At 42.8% G+C, this 21,387-nt stretch overlaps 1 protein-coding gene across 7 annotated transcripts in view; it reads left to right on the top strand.

Moving 5' to 3' along the window:
• HECW1 (HECT, C2 and WW domain containing E3 ubiquitin protein ligase 1) overlaps positions 1-21,387 on the top strand; it is a 180,114-nt gene that overhangs the window by 91,501 nt on the left and 67,226 nt on the right. For 5 of the 7 annotated variants that reach the window (XM_053409587.1, XM_053409585.1, XM_053409588.1 and 2 more), the window contains 3 exons: positions 2,576-2,670; positions 7,477-7,555; positions 11,535-11,704. In XM_053409587.1, coding sequence (XP_053265562.1) covers positions 2,576-2,670; positions 7,477-7,555; positions 11,535-11,704 — 344 coding nt within the window. The remainder of the gene's footprint in view (positions 1-2,575; positions 2,671-7,476; positions 7,556-11,534; positions 11,705-21,387) is intronic. The other 2 variants (XM_053409586.1, XM_053409591.1) reach the window with 1 other exon arrangement.

The following is a 21,387-nucleotide window of genomic DNA, read 5'->3' on the forward strand; positions in this document are numbered from 1 at the left end:
TGATTGCTTAGGCAGCCTTGAGCATCCATAGTGGAACCCTTCATGCTGCAGAAAATTGTGCAGCATGTTTAGGACAGACACTCTTCATTTGGGACCTCCAGGTTACCCTAAATCAGCTAAGGATGCATCCTGGAACCTGGCGTGGAAAATCTCCAATTGCAGGGGGAAGATCAGTAGTGGAGAACCGGTGGACTTTCAGGGAAGCTTGTCCACTATTCCTAATCTTTGCATTGAGGAGCTCCCTATTCAGCTTCCAATAATTTCCTTGGAATACAATTTGAAAATCACAATGTCTGCTGTTACTAGCAGATTACATTGTACGCCTTACTGATATACAGCAGCATATTGCCTACTAAAGGCAGCACCAGGAAATTGAAAAGTTTAGATTATTTGTCTTCAAGGCATCTGGTGGTTATGCAAGCAATTAACAATGCAATCCTATCCATGTCTACTCAGAAGTAAGCCCCACTGAGTTCATTGGTACTGAGATAAGTGTGTATGATTACATCCTAAAGGGATTTATTTGAGCCTGTAGAGAGGGGTATTTACAAACTTTATTCCATTCCTGGTGCTCGGTATTACTGTTCAGGTAGAAAGAGTGCAAGTAAAAACTCAGTAATTTAGAGAGATCAGTCTCATCCCTTTATTGTTTGTGATGCAGTTATTTTGATATCATCAGACTTTTATGATACATGGCAAATGAGTAAAAGGTTTTGCTGCTGAGCTGTTAAAATTCCTGCAGAGAAAATTGCTGAAAAAAATTCAATCTGAGCTTGCAGTTCAGCTGCTGTGATCACCCAACTTGATTGCATTCCAGGATAGACATGTACAAGTCCTGCTCACAGTAGGATTGAGAGTTCTGTACCTTAACAGCCACTGTTTGACTGCTGTTTCAATAGGGCTGAACCTAAACTTCTTACTTCATCCTTGTGTTCTTTCTCAATTGCATTGAAAAGGGCCTCTCACTTTGAACTAATTTTCACCACTAAGTTACAACCATTTAAGCCTATTGGCTGTGATGGCATACATTATTTTGCCCATGATGTTATGTCTTCAACACCTGAACGTGCAACGTCAAATTTGTGGGCAAATTGGGCTGATAAATATATGAACAAAAAAAAAGAAGGAAAATGATTATGAGAAGCAATAGCTCATGGAATAAAGGGATGCTGAGAATAGAATCATAGAATCATAGAATCATAGAGTTGGAAGAGACCACAAGGGCCATCGAGTCCAACCCCCTGCCAAGCAGGAAACACCATCAGAGCACTCCTGACATATGGTTGTCAAGCCTCTGCTTAAAGACCTCCAAAGAAGGAGACTCCACCACACTCCTTGGCAGCAAATTCCACTGTCGAACAGCTCTTACTGTCAGGAAGTTCTTCCTAATGTTTAGGTGGAATCTTCTTTCTTGTAGTTTGGATCCATTGCTCCGTGTCCGCTTCTCTGGAGCAGCAGAAAACAACCTTTCTCCCTCCTCTATGTGACATCCTTTTATATATTTGAACATGGCTATCATATCACCCCTTAACCTCCTCTTCTCCAGGCTAAACATGCCCAGCTCCCTTAGCCGTTCCTCATAAGGCATCGTTTCCAGGCCTTTGACCATTTTGGTTGCCCTCCTCTGGACACGTTCCAGTTTGTCAATGTCCTTCTTGAACTGTGGTGCCCAGAACTGGACACAGTACTCCAGGTGAGGTCTGACCAGAGCAGAATACAGTGGCACTATTACTTCCCTTGATCTAGATGCTATACTCCTATTGATGCAGCCCAGAATTGCATTGGCTTTTTTAGCTGCCGCGTCACACTGTTGGCTCATGTCAAGTTTGTGGTCAACCAAGACTCCTAGATCCTTTTCACATATACTGCTCTCAAGCCAGGTGTCACCCATCTTGTATTTGTGCCTCTCATTTTTTTTGCCCAAGTGCAATACTTTACATTTCTCCCTGTTAAAATTCATCTTGTTTGTTTTGGCCCAGTTCTCTAATCTGTCAAGGTCGTTTTGAAGTGTGTTCCTGTCCTCTGGGGTGTTAGCCACCCCTCCCAGTTTGGTGTCATCTGCAAATTTGATCAGGATGCCCTTGAGTCCATCATCCAAGTCGTTGATAAAGATGTTGAATAAGACCGGGCCCAAGACAGAACCCTGTGGCACCCCACTAGTCACTCTTCTCCAGGATGAAGAGGAACCATTGATGAGCACCCTTTGGGTTCGGTCAGTCAGCCAGTTACAAATCCACTGAGTGGTAGCATAGTCAAGACCGCATTTTACCAGCTTCTTTACAAGAATATCATGGGGCACCTTGTCAAATGCCTTGCTGAAATCAAGGTAGGCTACATCCACTGCGTTCCCTTCATAATGTGGATGTCTGGTGGGGTGGGCATTTTTTGGCAGTCTGTGTCACATGCACTAGTTTCTAAGCAAAAATTGCACAAGGTTCAGAAGAGCTCTCTCATTTTATGGCAAGGAGAAGCACTGCAATCTCAGAATGAAATTTTCTGCCCTCTGATTGACTATACCTAATAGATGAAGACCAATAGCTACTTGTTGTTAATCCAAGATGACTTTTTCTTTTAGCTGAAACAAAGATCTGCTTCAAATACTACCATGGAGTGAGTGGGGCACTGCGTGCAACAACCCCCAGTGTGACAGTGAAGAATAATGCAGCTCCTGTAAGTTATGCTTGCTTCTTTACAGTGCTCATCAAGTAACTTTGTGTTGCCTTTTGACTTTGTCTTAAGCCCCCCTACTTTGTTTTCAGTTCTAGCTGTGAGGTTGCAACACCTTTCAGAGAGGAACAAAGTGTTTGCTTTTAAGAGCGAAGAATCACATGGATCAAGACTCTGTATGATCAGGTCTCATGCAGTGGATTCTGTTCACACTGGGAGCGCCTCCACCACATTATTTTAGTGCCACTCACAGCTGAATGAACCTGGGGCACGGAAATCACATTGCAGGAAGGCAGTGGGTGGTGAGGAAGAGACGCCCTACCCCCTCTGAAATAAGATCACTTTCTTTTCAAATATGTTACATCTAAACATTCTGGGTAAATCAGGATCATTGGCTTTTTAAAATCATAAACAGTTTTTAATGATGAATGCAGATTTTGCTAGGTTCAACCAGCTCAGAGAGTTAGTTTTTATTTCAATATGACATCTCAACTGCATACATAAGTGCTCTCAAAAACTGTGGCACTTGGAATGGAATATACAAAGCAGATAACAAAGAAGAAATTGGTGTGTGTGTGTGTGTGTGTACACACACACACACACACACACACACACACACTTGTTCCTATGAGCATAGAGAATATCATTATAAAGGCCATTTGTTTGTTAATGGCTTTGATGCACACATGATATCTCTTAGCCGTTGTACTGCCCAGATCATGTCTCCTGTTATGACCATATAATAGAAGCACTAATAGCTTGTACATAATAACACTGTAATCTAACAAATTATATAGAGATATGTAATTGCAAAGTACATCCATAAACTTCCATGCTTCAGTGGCTCTTCTGAGCTCATTACACACATCAGGTAACAAATTCCCTTGTTTAGACGGCACTGGTCAGTTGCAAAAGCACCACAAATCTTAATATGGTTCTACTTTAATGGCTGGGGAGAAAATCAAGGCAAGATGAATGACTTACTAAATGATAAGGGTACGGGATTGATTGTCACAAGGCTTTTAAAGGGCTGAGAAACAGGTGAGCTCACTTCTTGGGCTAAAATGAGGAAGGAAGAGAAGGGCTGTCCATCCTCCCCAATGTATATTTCCTGCAGCCTTAGAATGCCCATTATCTGAACAGGATTTCATTTTCTAGGTTACTGCGTAATGACCTCATCACTCAACAGCCATTTTACAAGTTCAAATGTCTAGCAACAATCTGGGTTTTTCCTCCCTGGGGTATTTCCTCCCTCCAGCTATTTACCTGCAGGCATCTGCATAATCTGTTCTTCATTGGATTTTCCATTGAGGCACAGAATTTTTTTTTAAAAGGGGTGTTGTATAAAAGCTACATACCCTTTAGGGGGAAATGCCAAATCTGTTTCCCTGCCCTACAGGAGTGTGCTACTGTTTTAGTCTTGGTTTCAAATGTATGGTGGCATCGGATCAAACTAGATGCAGCATGGCTTCCTCACGTTTGGGGCTCTCAGCACATTTCTCTTTCTAAAAATGAGTCATGGGGAGGGTTGCAATTTGGGTTAAAAGTGTTTCTCAGTCTAGTGAAGTGAATAGAAATTGCACCAGGGAAAGCTTACTGGAAAGGAAACATTTTTTATTGTCTTTAAACATACTCTTAATATCAGGTCTGTTAGGTAAGGTTTTGATTTTTTCATATAGGGAAGTTGTGTAATCTGAGCTTTAATTATTCATTGCTCTAGGCTGGACAGATGAGCAGTGCAAACCTATGCACACACTCTCGGATGTAAACCCCATTGCATTTGGTGGAGCATACTTCCAGTGGGAGATGGAGGAGAAGTTTGATTCAGTACTGATTTAAAGCTGAGTCCATCCAATTCCCACTTTCCAAAATGATGTGCGAACTGAAACACAGTTAGCCTTCAAAATTCACATTTTCCCCCCGAATTTTGCAATGCAGATCTACAAACAAACAGTTCCAACTTATACCAGCATATACAGTGGTACCTTGGGTTACATACGCTTCAGGTTACATATGCTTCAGGTTACAGACTCCGCTAACCCAGAAATAGTACCTCAGGTTAAGAACTTTGCTTCAGGATGAGAACAGAAATCGCATGGCAGCGGCAGCAGGAGGCCCCATTAGCTAAAGTGGTGCTTCAGGTTAAGAACAGTTTCAGGTTAAGAACGGACCTCTGGAATGAATTAAGTACATAACCAGAAGTACCACTGTATTTGGGGAAAGTGAAAAGAATATATAAAACCGCATTGTTCAAAACAGCACATAAAAATGTGTTTATTAGGAGAATTCATACCAAATGCTGGTGAATTTTCATGATTTTTAAAAATTGTGTATTACTACAAAATGTTGAGAACTGAATTTAAAATTGGAACAATGAGAAACTGAGAGAACTGAAACTGACAGATGCCTCCATCCCTATTTCTAGATAAGTATACATATGATTGCACCCTAAGGGCTGGATTCAACCAAATAGTTGCACTAGCAGGAGCTAGGGCAGCAAGTACTGTTCGTGCAACAGGGCTTTCCTCCCTCTCCTCCCCCTGCATACTCCTTGAGTCCCCCAAATTGGCTTGGGGGGGGAGCAGTTTGGAGAATGCCCAGAACAGGATACAGGGGGAGTAGAGGAGACACTGTTTCATTTGGCAAAGAGAAATGCTTGACTTGGCAGAACGATTGCCTTAGCACAAGGTTGAATCTCACCCAAGATGTGTAGCCTCTCATCTAAGCCCTGATTAAATGGTGAATAACCCTGAAAATAATTTGGGTAAACAAAGTTGTGTTGCGGTGTAGCAGACCACAACTTGGTATTAATTTAAAATGTAAATAATGAAAAAGGCTGTACTTGAAGAGCAAAATTCAGCAAAAGCAACTAACCAGGTTTTGCAAGTTGTTCACTACCTAGAAACTCTTTCAGAGGAACATCTGGTCAATTTTTTTTAAATGCTGATTTTTCTGGCCTTGATTGTGCTTTGCTGGATATTTTAGGGAAGGAACTTGCTCATACAAGCAGCTCTACTAAAAGAGCAGCAGAAGGTCTAACTTAATGCGAATCAAGCAAAGCAGTTTGCTATGATTAGTGAGCAGTTTCCTGTGCTAATCTCACTCCGCTGTACCTAGCCAGGATTGCTGGAATGGCAACTTGGAGACTGTTGAAGTTGTGTTGGGCTTGAGATTGTGCTTTGCTGCCATGATCTGAGTGGTGAATGAAAAGGGCTCTGCATCATTACTGGTGGGCACAGAGAGGTACCACTGGTAACAGAGGGAGTCTGGGTAAATATTTCTGAATGGCTAGTGGCACTCCGCAGGCACCTTCCCCTTGCTGATCAAACAGCTAAGTCTATATGCGTGTGCCCCCCTTTTCAAAGAGCTAAAATGCCACTACTACTCAGGAGCAGAGGGGATTGGATTCCATATTTTCCCGGCCAAACTTGCTGGTTTCATCTTTTTTCAAAAACAACTCTGAAAGTGCAGCTCTGTGATGTTGTACATGCAAAGGTATTTCATGTTGCCAGGATGCCACATATCAGCAATGGTGACGAAACACTTGAGGTGGTAGATGATTTTGTCTACCTGGGTTCCACCATAACCAGCAACCTCTCCATCAACACTGAGCTGGACAGGCATATTGGCAAGGCAGCTATGGCAATGGCTCATCTCTCCAAAAGAGTATGAGAGAATGTGATCTTAACAGGCCTGCATGCTGAACACACTGCTTTATGGATGTGAGTCATAGGCAGCTTACAGCTGCCAGGAGTGACATCTCAACGCCTTGCACATGCGCTGCATCAGGAAGTTTTGGGCATCACATGGCAGGGCAGAGTCTCAAACAAAAATGTGCTCTCCCAAGCCCATATTCCCAGCATGTTTACACTGGGAATAGTCATGTCCGTATAATGGAGGATGGCAGGATTCCCAAGGACATGCTCTGCAGTGAGCTGATTTCAGGCACCTGACCGGTTCTGTGCTACAGAGATGTCTGCAAATGTGACATCATCATCATTGTAAATTTATATACTGCCCTTCACCCAAAGATCTTGGGGCAGTTCACAAGATAAAAATATAGGATAAAGGCACAAAATAGTTGAAAAGAAAAGAAAAACTCTTGGCAGCGTCAAAATCAACCCTGCCATGCGGGAATCCCTTGCAGACGACCATAGAGCATGGAGACAGACAGTCAGGTTTTGCACCCATAGCAGTGACCAGAGAAGCAATGACTGCTGGGAGGAGGACAGAAATGACATGGTGCATCTGCAGCAGCAGCATCAGACACCTTCCTCTTCCAAGATGCAACAAAGCATGTCTCTCCCTTATCGGTCTCTACAGCCACAAGCAGATGCTGTGTGCCAATGGCACACTCCTCCATTGCCTCCTGAGACAGACAGGTGCAAACCAACAACAGGAACCCATATTTCCATTTGTTAGCACAAACAGTTACTTCCAAAACGAACAACGAACAACTGCATTCTGACAAATGCCTTATCCCCCCCGTCCCCTGATAATAAGTGCTGTTTACAAACAGTAGGATAAGAGAATGCTCTTTTTATGGGCATTTAAAAGATTACGGTAATCCGTTGCTTCATCTTCCCCTTCTCTGAGATGATGTTCTCCAGTAGCCTCTATTTCCCCTTTACTGGTATAGCATTAACTTGTCAAAAGAAGTGTTTTGATCAATAGATGCCGAATGAGTCCTTGTCATTGATTTGTTCTTGATTGCAACCATAGGAATAATAGTTATTAGGTAGCATTGTTGTTTTAAAAAGAAAAGCAAAAATACTAATGCCAGCTCTCTTGCTATTTTTCTCCTTCCAGCAGATTTTTAAAAGCATCACCAATGAAGATGCAGTCCAGGGCCAGGGAAGCAGAAGACTGATCAGTTTTTCATTGTCAGGTATGCCTTGCTCTGATACACTTTTGTACAGAATGTTTCAGCAACCCCAAATCATTTGACCTGAATGCTGCCCTTGCTTCGATGAGATTAGGCCAGGCCACACAGAGAGACTTGCCGCATGTTATCATTTCAACACCACTCTGAGGTAGTTTAGGATGAGAAATGGCAATTTGCCTTAGGCCTTCCAGGCCCCTCAGGCTGAGGGGACATTTGAAGCCAATCTCCCATTTCCCAAGTCTCCACGTTGATCAAATTTCAAAATTCATTGATTAAACCAAAGTCATGAACATTTCAACAATATTTTGGAATTCTAAAGAAATCACAATTACTGCAAAACTTTCAAACCTCAAAATTTCACAGCTTTATGTCTTTTATTCAAGATCGGAATAGCTGTCCATTACTGAGGTCTGGAAAGGTGAATGCTGTTGGGTTTTCCATGACACCTGTTCAGCTCTGGGCCAGCCTCTTCCTATTAACTAGCACATCATGCTACTTGAAGGAGCTAAGAAGAGGCACAAATAGCACATACATACTATCAAACCTGGGACTCTCAGGTACCTTGTGCAACTGATCTGCAACTGACTTTTCATCATTAGTAGATTTCATTACCAATTGCTAGCTCCTGTCGGTTCTTGATCTTGACAGTCATTTTATTGGCTCTCCTCAGTCTAATCTAAACTAGATCCATTTATCCAGTCTTCTATGCCTAGAAAGTTATAAGAACAAATCATAAAGGAATTTGTTCATGAGAATCCAACAGACCACACGATCTGTAGCTAGCATCTATGATAAACTAACTGCATACATTCCTTTCTCTGGCTAATAGGTTAGGTTTAAGAAAAATCTGTTTTTTAACACAGAGTTTAAAGGTGGCTTCAGGTTATTGGTAGCTATGTGGCAGCTACTTAAATGATTTTGTAATAGCACAGAGGAATTATTAGAGCAGTTAACTAAGCCTGAAAAGTCATCGTATCCAGTGATCAGTTTACGGAGCTCAGAGAAGTCATGTTGTATAATATCCATCGCCTTGACTTTTCCAGCAACTCTAAGTCTGATTTATTTGTTTGTTTGTTTGTTTGTTTGTTACATGTGCATCCTACCCTCCCACCAAGAAGTTCAGGGCAATGTATATGGATCTGCTCCTTTATCGCCACAGTAAATCTTTTGGGTAAGCTAGGCTAAAACAGTGGTTTTTTTGAACTTCTGTGCCATCAACTTGCCTTCCAAGAAACATGGAGCATATTCTGTATAGCAATTGTATGAATTGAATATGCACCCCAGCCTATAAACAGCACTCCTATACAGCTGAACTGAGGTGAGGGATAAGCGATCTTTCAAGGAAGCTTACCTGCCATTCCTGACTGTCTTATTAAGGAACTCCAGTGTTCCTGGAAGACAGGTTGATAACTACTGGGCTGAAAGAGTGAAGATCAACCAGTGAGCTTTGTACCTGAGAGGGTTCTTCAGCCTGAGTCTCCCTGCTCTAAGCCTAGCATTCTTTCCACTGTGCTGCACTGGCTGTCACAGGTTTATGCATACAAAGCCCACCAGAACATTAATTAACTACTCTTCTCTTCTATTGCATTCTCTTTGAAGACAATTAACAATTTATCCCTGCTAGCAATGTGTTAATAATTAATATTTTCTCATCTTTTTCTTGTGACCTAGGCTTTTTTAAAAAATCAACCGCCCTCCTAAATTAATTTCTTGTGCTTTTTCACCCATGGCTTCAAATGTTTCCCCTGTAGACTTCCTCTGGCTTTCTTGTGAGCCTCTCGTTAGCAAAAGTAAAACCATATTACTTTAAATTCATCTGTTGCATTTTCTTATCACTTTTCTGGGGGCAGCAGAGATTCTGTATGGCATTCTTGATTTGGAAAAATACCCCACCATGTTTTGCCACAGTGCCATACTTTCCTGTATCCCATGCCATATTGTACTAAAAACTTTTATCGTATTTTACTCCAGTCCCCTCAAATCTTTCTACACCTCCACTGTTCCTTTCTATGTACCCGATGAAAGATATTGCTGTATTTTCCTACACTCAGAGGCATATTTTACTGAACTAGATAGCCTCAAACTTAAGATTTTGATAAAGGCACAGAACACAAGCTATGTTGTCACATGGTGGTATGACTGAATGCCACAGTTACCCGGTAACACCATGATTGTAACACCATTCACAGCAGGTTCAGAATATGGCAGCCAGACTTTTGATCATGATTCTTTGATCAGAATCTATCATGCCAGTGTTAAAGATTTTCCAATAACTTCTCTTTCCAGATATAATTCAAAGGGCCACTTTTAACCTATAACACTCTTAACAACTGAAGGACTGCTCACTCCCATTTGAACCTATTTATCATTTGAGATCATTTTCAAAGACCCTGCCTTGCCAACATCCTCCATCCCGTTATTCTCCCACATTCTCTTTCCAGTGTTGTCATCTTCAGATCTTTTTTGCCTCCTATCTTTCATTCTTCTAGCGATAACTAAACTCCCTTGATTCAGAATGGTACCTGATAGGTTCAGGGCACCTTACTATCTATCTTCGCTTAAGTTGTCATCTGGATTGTGCAGAGAAATCATGATTTATGTGTTATGGCTCCTCCAAAGGTCATCTTTGCATCGAAACGTAACCCCATTCACTGTAGCATACTGGCTTTCTTCAAATATTGTTTTGCCTCAATTATCCAGTGTCTGCTACTGCCCCAGTTCTCTTATGTGCAACTAGTTGTATTATGGAAGTGTTTTTGTTATCTCCCAGACAAATATAGTTGCTTCCAAGTGATGCCTCCAAACTCCACTGCTGTTAATGGCTTTACTTCCACAAAATGACTCACTCCATCATTTTGTTACGGACTATATTCTAGTTTTTTGAATGACTGAGAAAATGTACAGAAAAATATGCTTGCTTTGCCTTCTGTTTGTTCCATGCTCCACTGATCTGTTTCTGAAAAATTGCCTGACATTTTCAAAGAGATTGATATGTGCCACTTCTTGTGGGGAGGGCAGTGATTTATGAGCAATCAGAAATGATGCATGGTGTATGGTGTATTAATATCATTCGCCATTAGCTTTGACTTAAAATATATATACAGAGGCTGTTAACTGCTTTCTTGGTTTTCCTTCAATTTATGTGCACCCAAGAAATGCCTTGGGAAAACCAGAGTGTGCTGAACTCATTTTTAACAAAAACATTAGGCCTTCTGGAAGTCAGTAGCCTTGGTGAACACATTTTTCAGAGCCATTATGATGAGATGAAAATATATCCATATTTTCTCGGGAAATTCTGCTAGCAGTGGATTACAAATAGGAGTGGAAAGTGCTTGCCTGGAAACTCCTTGGTGGTGTCTTGATCTCCTGAACAGATAGCAAACTGACATTTAGGACATTCTGATTGTTCACTGTGTGAGCTGGCAGAGCAAGGAGATTTGCAGAGCCCAAGGAGCTCTAGAAACACTGGGTCTAAATCTCTTCCATGTTCCTTGCATGATTTTATTCATCCTTGTAACTCTCTGACCAGTTTCTGAATGCCTCCTACCCTCCCCATGTTTCTTGGCCCATAAGAAGGCCTTTGTCCATCACACATGCAGCTACAGGCTTTAGCAACAGTCTTTAAACTATTTTCATGCAGCTAAGGATGCATACACACCATGTATTTGAAGCACATACCCACAAGAATCCTGAGAACTGTAGTTTGTTAAGAATGCCGGCCATGGTTGCTCTATGAGGGGCAAACTACAGTTCCCAAGATTCTTGGGGATGAAGGAAATGGGCTTTAAATGTATGGTGTGTACATTTCCCATGGCAATCACTGAGACTTGTCTCACTGGTTATGTCTGTTGCTTTGAGTGTCTTGATGGGAGAGAATACAGTTCTCAAGTTTAAAATTAGATAACATTTTTCAAAGAGGTTACAAAGGGGGGAAGCTAAAAATTATTAATGATTGAAGTGGATCCCACTCAACTTTCTGCAGATTTTCAAGCCTTTGGTCTGAAGAAAGGCATGTTCTTCAATCCAGACCCTTACCTAAAGATTTCAATCCAGCCTGGAAAGCACAGCATCTTCCCAGCTCTTCCTCACCATGGACAGGAGAAGAGATCCAAGATCATGTGTAACACGGTCAATCCCATCTGGCAAGGAGAGGTAAGCCATTAGATTTTTTGAAAAATGAAATAAAGCTGCTATGCCCTTGGAGCAAATGTACAAATTTAGCCAAGGTGCAGACATTTTATAAAAGCTTGGAGGAACAGAGAGGATGTTTGAAGAGAGCCTTTTCTCACAGGTACAATGTAATCTCCACACATGCCCTGCCGCCTCTGTGTCCCCATCATCTACAAGTGCCTAAATGAAAAGGTGCAGGGTTTAAGCTTACCTGAAGTCACAGCTTCTGACTTGAGAACCTCCCCTAGGAAGTGGATGCTCCTTGCAATGACTTACAGAGGAAGGGGAAAGCACCATGCATGGGCTCTCAGCCACACTGTGCACCTTCTGCCTGAGCTGTGATAGTCAATGAAATTTTGAAGCTGTGCCCTGGGAAGCCTAGGCTCACATTAAGTCCTGCTTCAAGCAATGTCCATCAGAAGAAAAGGGTGTATAAAAATAGAAAAGGTGTAAAATATTGAGAGGAAATGAGAGTGAAAGAGTATGTGAATCTAAGAATCATGGAATCATAAAATCATAAAATCGTAGAATTGTAGAGTTGGAATGGACCCTGACGGTGATCTAGTCCAACCCCTCAGTGCAGGAGTCTCAACAAGATCATACATGACAGAAGGAGAGGCCACCACCTTCTGAGGGAGTCCCTTCCACTGTTGAATGTCTCTTACTGTCAGAAAGTTCTTGTTTAATCAGAATCTCCTTTCTTGTAACATCAAGCCGTTGGTTTGGGTCCTACCGTCTGACGGATGTGTACAAGAGAGAACAAAAAAGATACAGAGAATAAAGAATGGGGAGGGGCTGGGGGGAGGTGGCTGCAATCTTGGGGAAGCAGAAAACTGAATCCATCAAGCCAGGGGCTTGCCACCAGGCTTACTCTCTAAGTTGGGCTGCTGGAACTTAGATGAGTAACATGTATGATTTGATATATCCTCCTTGTCCAAATCATCATTTAATGGTTTGCACTTGAAATGCAAATTTCCTTAAATTTCAGCCAAAACAGTGTAATTTGCTACTAAGACAAATGCTACTTTAGTCCTTTGGTAGACATTGTACTACAAAACTGTTATTTGTAGGGTTGGTAATTATTAAATAAAGGCACAGCTTGGCATTACAAGAACGTAATTAGAGGGTGGTTGGATGCCATTGTTAGGTGCCAGAAAGTCTTCGCAGTGTTACTGGAAAAGAAGAGAACAAGCAGCGTGGGGGTACAAGAAATTTAGCAAGGAAATGAAAATGTATTTGTATCATTGAAAACTTTTAAATTAGCAACTGCTATATTTGGATGGCATCAGAATCCAAGCCCAGAGATTCTGCTGGAGGAGGGTTGCTTTCAAAGTCAGTTTGCATAGGAAGGGCCCACCAAAGGTAGAAACTGTGTTAGCTACTGAATGAAATTGTTGCAGTCAGTTGAACACAGAGAATATTAAGGACCTACTGAAGTTTCACTTCACTTTGTGGTTTGCACTAAACAAGATATAACACTTTTTTGATAAATTTATTGGATTCGATCCAGACCTACAGCGCAGTCCAAACCTAGCTTCTGTTAGAGTGAGAGAGTTTTGATTTGGCAAAACATGGCTTTCCTGGCTGAACTGGGGCTATGCCAGCATAAACCACTGACTCCAGCTGAGCTGGTGATACACTGGCTTAAGTCCCTTCACCCTGCCTCAGTTGGTGAAACTTACGCCAGCAGAAGGAAAGGGGAGGGCTTCAGAGTGTGGCAGGGGCAAGATGGGGAAAGGAGAGACAGCTATTCCAAACCAGCTTGGTCATGTGACCTTGGGTCCAGTCTCCAAAACTAAGACCCATTCATTTGCCATCTCAGCTGTCAGTAGCCCCTTCCACTTTCTGAACAGAGTTTGGAATAGAAGTAGCTTACAGTAATGTACATTGTGCAGGCCTACATTACACTGTCTCCCTATAGCTAGGTTTGATTGAAATCAGTGGGACAAGTCGGCTAAGTCTGGATCCAACCTGAACATTTATGGGCAAAGTGAGACAATTTGTAAAAGGAAAAGATTTCCAGAAAGTCTCCCTTTTGCTTGCCTTTTTTGTGTGCTGCTTGTAGCTGCTTATATTCTCAATCTGGATCCTCTGGGAGTTGGTTTGTTTGTTTGTTTTTACTACCACTGGGTTTTTATCATGGTGATCACAGTGGATCAGGGACCACAAAGGCAACAGGATGGCATCATATTAGCACACAGTGAATCCAACTGTGCTCTGAATGATACTGTAAAGCCAAATCAGAGAGCGTGCAGTGTCTCTGCCTTCACTTTGAATGAACATTTTCACATCATTTCACAAGATTCACTGACATGAAGGCAGAGGGAATTGCTTTTGGCAGGGCACAAAATACAGCATTTCACTGAATGTGCTCTGGTTTAAGCTCAGTTCTCACTGTATTTAAATGTTCAGTTTGCTGACGTCTTGTGGCTGAGAAGCAATCTGCAAATGCCTGAAGGTTTTTCCATTAGTGAGCAACTTCATTCTGCATACAATTGAGAATTTTCTCTCAGAAACACGGCGCTGTGCAACAAGCTGGTTGGCTTTAAACAGTATGGAAACCAGGTCACCATTATGACTGCACAGCTCAATTTCTTTTAAACTGAAAGGCCAGTTAACTGACAAGCTCTGATTTCCCCAGAACTCGTTGCCTACGCAAGAAGTATTCTATATAATGTTGTAAACAAGAGCAGTGTAGTCAGATATGCATATTTAACTATGTTTAACTTGCTATAAAACAGAAAGTTGTACTTTTAATATATGTGTTTATATGTCAACTTCTTCAACACCTAATTTTGGCTGGAGACAGATCATTGTCATTATGTTTAATTGCATGCTATTTTTCCACAAATGAACAACAGTAACTATTAGCAATTCAAAACAATGTATTTGAAACAATCAGTAATGTCAGTAAGCAAAACGATAATGTCAGTAAGAGAATGAGAAATGGTTTGAGAGTGACTTCAGTTATAGTGTGTGTATATATTTCCTTTGCCCAGGGTTGGCCCTGATCAAACTGTTTGATGCAGGGCAGGCTCCACCCAGGCAGAGGAGGAAAGACTGGCCTTCTCCTTCAGCTATGTGAAGGAGGCCCACTTGGTCTCCTAGCACAAGGTTCTGAGATGTGAGGAGGCAGCATTTGTGGGCATGTGACAAGCATTTAAGCCCTGCCAGATGGTGGAGGCAGAAAACCATTTCTGCAGTGCCTCCATTTTTATCGAAAATTTCATTGCAGAGGTGAAATTGGGATGGATATGATATGATATGATATGATATGTATTTATTTATACCCTGCCTTTTTCCTTGACAGAGACTCAAGGCAGCTTCCTATAGAGGAATAATTTAAAAACAATTAAACATTAATAGAACTAAAACTATCTTTAGCTATCTAGCTATATCTATCATCTATATTAAAAATATACAGAGAATTAGTAAAAACAGCACAGCACAAGCTCTTTCATCAAAAGCAGTCAGTTCCCTGTTGGAACAAGGTCTTCAGCTGCTGGTGGAAGGACAACAAGGAGGGAGCCAGTCTGGCTTCTCTGGGGAGGGAGTCCCAGAGTCTGGGAGCAGCCACCATTGAGAAGACCCTCTCGCACATCCCCATCAAGCAGGCCTGTGAGAGTGGCAGGACCAAGAAAAGGGCATTCTCTGAAGATTTCAGAGTCTGGGCAAGTTGGTAAGAGGGAGTATGGTCTTTCAGATAGCTTGGACCTAAGCCATATAGGGCTTTATAGGTCATAACCAGCACATAATATGCAGTGATCCCTCTTCCAAATTGCCTTTAGCATGCTCTCTCGCTCTCTCTCTCTCTCTCTCTCTCTCTCTCTCTCTCTCAACAAAAGCTGCCTATTTCTGGCTTCTGTCTTCTTCCCTCTTTGAGTTGGGCAAGCATAATTCAAGACACAGTGTCCAAACATACATTATTAATAAAGATGCACACTGCAGGGATTTCACAACCATCTGCACAATAAATAGAGATTCAAATATATACAAATAGTATCTATATTTAACTAGCACCAATGATGAACAACATGAAAGTTTTTCAAAGATACACAGAATTCCGAAATTACAAGGAATACTTTGAACTATGAAAGAATGGTAAAAAGTTTGCTTCAGCAATAAGTCCTCATCGTTCTTCAGGAAAAGTTCTTTGCCGATACACCCATAAAGAAATCATGATACTGTGGTGCCAAAAAAAGGTGGGGGGATTTAAGTTTTTTCAAATATAACAAAAGATCTGTAGAACAGCCTAATAAACAGAACTAGCTAAACCAAGACAGTCCAGGCAGGGAAGTTCCTTAATGAGGGAGGGATTAGTCTCCCTCCCCACTCCTGGGCACTTTTGCAGGTGCCACCTGTGGCCCTGCAGCAGAGGCTTGGAAGGAATTCTTATCTTGTCATATATTAAATAAGAACTTGCCAAACGGTACAGGAGTAATGCTGAGCAACAAGAAAGGGGATCTGTGTCAAAATGAAGTTATAAGAATGCCAACTGAGGCAAGGGCTGTTTAAGCAAAAACAGTGACATCAGCTGCAGCCACCCTGCAGTGCAGAAAATCCAAGCCTAAATAAGGACTTCACAGGGGCAAACATACAAACAAAACCAGAATAATATTAAGTGGCAAATTAAATTGTAGTGATAGTATGCAACCTGTATTGTGCCCCAGGCCTGATGCCTTCCCTTCTGTAGCCAGAAGGAGGAGGACCACTGGCAGAGGAAGAGGAGTGCAGGGGGAGCACACTGCCTCCGGCAGAACCATCCCAGTGGGGTGCCATTGTGCCTGCCCCCCCCCCCGCCGCCGCCTGCTCTCCGCCCGCCCCCTGCCCCCGGTGCTGGAGCATGAAGCTCGGCCACTGAGGAGGACTCCCATGTTGAAAGTGATGGTCTAGGGTTGGAGGTGGGGAGAATCTTCCCTTCAACGTCCCTACATTTGCTGTACTGCAAAGGAAGAACGGAGAAGGTTGTAGGTATGGAAGGTTCCCCTTTCCTATCACACACAAACACAAATATAGCTGCCAGAGAAGGCCCCAATCCAGGGAAATAGGCACGTACGCCTGGAGTAAGAGAAAGAGCAGGTCCCAGACAACCAGCAGACTGTCTATAGCAAGGTTCTGTACAGCTGAAACCTCCACAGAAACCAGGCCATACCATGTGCTCAAAGGTTTCTGCCTTGGTCTTTAAAGAGCAAATGCACATAGTTCTCCCCTCCTTCACCCGAAAAATGAATGAAGAGTTTGGAAAGGAGCCAATTTGTAAAACCTGCCTTCCTCCTCTCTCCAAATAGCTAATTGGCCACCACCAGCTCCATCCCAGGGTCAAACCAAGAAGGGGTTTGGCAAATTCACCCTCACATGTGGGTAGGAGTGGTATTATTAGAACACTGTTCTTCCTAGGGAACTTGTATGACAGGTACAATTCTTCAGTCTTCTTGAGAAAGTGGTTTCATTCTGAAAGTAAAACACACTGCAGTTTGTTTCTGCATTACTCCACATTGTGTCTATTTGAAAATAGATGAAAACAGACATAGATGGTCCTGGCAATGGATGTTGGGAAGGGTATATCCTCACCTGCACAATGATGTTGTGAGTGGGTGTATACCAAGATTACAGGGATGCGGGTGGCGCTGTGGTCTAAAGCACTGAGCCTCTTGGGCTTGCCAGTCAGAAGGTCAGTGGTTCGAATCCCCGCGATGGGGTGAGCTCCCGTTGCTCGGTCCCAGCTCCTGCCAACCTAGCAGTTCAAAAGCACGTCAAAGTGCAAGTAGATAAATAGGTACCGCTGTGGTGGGAAGGTAAACAGCGTTTTTGTGTGCTCTGGTTTCCATCATGGTGTTCTGTTGCACCAGAAGCGGTTTAGTCATGCTGGCCACATGACCCAAAAAGCTGTCTGTGGACAAATGCTGGCTCCCTCGGCCTTAAAGTGCCGCAACCCCATATTCACCTTTGACTGGACTTAAACCATCCAGGGGTCCTTTACCTTTTACCAAGATCACCATGACCACTTCCTTCTTCATTCACCTGGGCCATGTGCAGGGAGGAAAGGACATGGATAATCTGATCAAGGGAAGGGTTTTTAACTGCATATCAAATATGCAAAATCAGTTGTGGCCAGCAGAATCAATAACTGATCTAGATTGAAAGCAACATACTGAGGATGAGCGTGAATGATTTTGGATTGAGAAAAGCCACATTTTTTTGCGCTGCAAATGGGCCACAAGCCACAAAATTGTTACTGGTGAGCTATAGTGGTAGTTCATAATAGAGATTTTGCGTGTATTTGAGAAACATTTGTCAGCGCCTGTTGGATTCTGGGTTTTCTATGACCTCAAAAGGTCTAGAAGCTTGTGTGGTTTGCAAAAAATGGCAACTAAAGATTATAAGAATGTCAAGCTGAACTGCTAAAATGTTGTTACAGATTACAGAATGACTTCTTCAGATAATGACAGCCATTCTTATTTTCTTTAGTAACTATATTAGATTCCCTGAGCTGGCTTCTGTTATTCAATTTATTTCCTTCTCATTGAGTTTTATACCTTTGGGGAATGGGCCCATGGGAGCGTCAAAAATTGGCTGGTGCATCTAGCGTGCTTAAGTTTAAGGTCCTATCTATTACATGAGATGCACCGCGAGGGCCTGAAAAATTATTCTTTGTTGAAGGGCAGCTGAGCATTTTATACTGCCCAGATTTTGATGTCTCTGTGTACCATCGGGTAATCTGTATAGTTGCACTTGACCACTCTTGATTTCCTTCCTGTTTTGTCAACAGCCATTCCATTATGCTTCTGATGCAGAAGAGGGTGTGTGTGTGTGTGTGTGTGTGTGTGTGGTCCTTTGAAGGTTGGATGCAAGTTTAGAATTGAGCATGTGGAAATAAAATGTGTGTTCAGTGAAAAGTATAGTAAATTGGTAGAGGGTCCCCTCTTGAGGCATGGGTATATGTAGGTGCCTGGTAATCCAGTCTCTGACACTGACTCATGGGTCTGGGTCTGAATGGGAAAATGATAAAATAAGCATCAACTATAAATAAATAAATAAATAAATAAATAAATAAATAAATAAATAAATAAATAACAACAACAACAACAACAACAACAACAACAACAAATATGTTTGCTGTGAAACTTCTCTTGGAGCAGTCAGGGGGAATAAGGCACCCAGAAATCTATATCTAACTTTTCTTACAGGATTTTGTTCATCAGGACCTCATTAAGCAATGTTGGCTACAAATAGCTGTATAAAATTAAAAAACCACCAGTTTTATAATCAGCTGTACATGAAGAACTATTGTTTGCAGGGCTGAAGCTTCTAAATATTCAATGCTATTTAATCCTTAGTTTTAGTATCCTCCAATATCCGTTTAAGCCAGAAAATACCCATTTGTTGTAATGCTTTATTTTATATCAGCCCTTACCACAGTGGTGAATGGATGTTGCTAGCCTTAAATACCTTTACTGTCAATAGCTTCCAGTGTAGCATTTAATCTGTGAAATAATAACAACTGTAAAGGAGTTGCTTAGAGGAATGGGAGACCCTTTATTTACCGAAGAAGCATTGCCATCACGCTGAAAGTGACTATAAATAAAGCAAGCAAATAGCTGTTAGACAAGCTTTTAAAAGGGCAAGATTTTCAGGAGTCTCTGAACAAGCTGAAACAGATTTTGCAAAAAAAGAAAAATATGGTCACAATTATGGGAATGATCTGGGCTTTTTGGCACCACTGTGTCCACGGAGGGGTTCACCATAGAACCCAGTGGGTTCCTGTCACTCTTTAAGGCACACAGGCATGGGCAACAGTGAACAAGGGAAAGTCAAGGTACATGTGTCCTGCGAAGATATAACCTTCCCTCTCTTCCCCAGAGCCCTAGTCCTCAAGTTACTGCTGTCCCAGGATGGAGTAACGTGCAAACTAGGAACCATGACTATCAAGTGCACAGAGGAGGGTGAGGTGCTCTAGTTGGTGGCTTCGGCACCTCCAGCAAACAAGAAACTAATTCCAAATCCAGCGATGCAGAGGAGTGGTGGGAGGCACCAGCTGGGAAACCCCCAAGGGAACCCCCAAAGGAAGAAGCCTCACAGCCAGGGATTGGTGGTGGGGTGACAATGAGCGGTCAGAGGGAGAAGAGGGATCAGTCTGGGAGGAGGTGTGTCAGAAGCTGAAGAGGTGACAGAGTTTTGTGAGCAGGAAGAGGCTGGGGCAGAGAGCAGTCCAGAATCAGAGGTGGAAGCGGGAGGGTGCACTGGCATAACTAGTGTTTATGGGAGATGCAGACCGCCCAGGGCAGCACGGGGCAGCACAGTGAGAGGGGCGATGAAAGACCCAGCTACACCACTGAGTGGGCGGGGAAGGGATGGTGCCAGAAAGTGAGTGGGGGCAGAGCTAAGTTACGGAGAGAAGTGTGTGTGTGAATGTGTAGTCTTAATTGGTGGAAAGGTATTTGAACACTGGGCCATATTGAAATTTGGGGGTGGGGCAAAAGCCCTAGCTGTACCACTGGGAGAGGGGTCAAGAGACAGCAATGAGTCAGGCTGTTGAGGAAGCCAGGCTGTCTCCCCCTTCCGCAGCAACCAGCTTCCCTTCCCCCTTGTCCCCCTGAACCTAAATAGGTATGAAGAGGGTGGAGCAGAGACAGACAAGACCAAGTAGCCTCAGATTGCTTGGGAAGGAGCCAGGGGTAGGGAGACTTAGACGCTGTGGGAAGGTGGGGACTTTCAGTCCTTGCAACTGTCTCAATGGACCAAGATCTACTGGGAAAAGTTGCTGTGCTCACTACGCCTAAGCTGTTTCGCTTCTTTGGATAAAGAGTTAACTTCACTGACACCTTGTGAGTTGTTGCTGACCTACTCCCAACATCTGCCCTGACTCCTGCAGACACCAACCAAGTGCCCCTCCCAAACCAGGGCCAGGGAGCCAAGCACCTCCCAGTCAGCAGGGCCTTCTCAGTGGTGCATGGAGTGGCCCCTAGGGAGAACCACTTGCCTATAGCTGAGTTGTCCATATAAGGCAGGGTGGAGAAACTCAGACCTGAGAGCCAGAAGCATAGCTGTCAGCGTTTCCCTTTTTTAAAGGGAAATTCCCTTATTCTGAATAGGATTCCTCGCAAGAAAAGGGAAAAGTTGACAGCTATGGCCAGAAGCAACCCTGCATGCCTCTCTATCTGCCCACCACAGGACTCTTCCTAGGCCATGCCCCCTCCCCAGGCACTGAGTACACCCTCCTTGCTAGTGACAGCCCTTAGGATATTTGAAGATGTCTATCATATCTCCTTTCAGTCTCCTCTTTCCCAGGCTAAACATACCCAGCTCCTTCAACCATTCATGGCTTGGTTTCCAGACCCTTGATCATCTTTGTTGCCTTCCTTTGCACATGTTCCAGCTTGTCAACATCCTTCTTAAATTCTGGCACCCAGAACTGGACACAGTACTCTAGGTGGGGGTCTGACCAAGGCAAAATAGAGCAATACTATTACTTCCCTTGATCGGGACACTATTCTGTTGATGCAGCCTAGAATAGCATTAGCTTTTTTTGCTGCTGCATCACACTGTTGACTCATGTTAAGCTTGTGGTCAACTAAGACCTCCAAGATCCTTTTCAGATGTATTGTTAGTAAGCCAGGTGTCCTCCATCTTATATTTGTGCAGCTGGTTCTTCCTGCCTAAATGCA

This window comes from Podarcis raffonei, chromosome 12 (assembly GCF_027172205.1).
Source record: "Podarcis raffonei isolate rPodRaf1 chromosome 12, rPodRaf1.pri, whole genome shotgun sequence".
Lineage (NCBI taxonomy): Eukaryota > Metazoa > Chordata > Lepidosauria > Squamata > Lacertidae > Podarcis > Podarcis raffonei.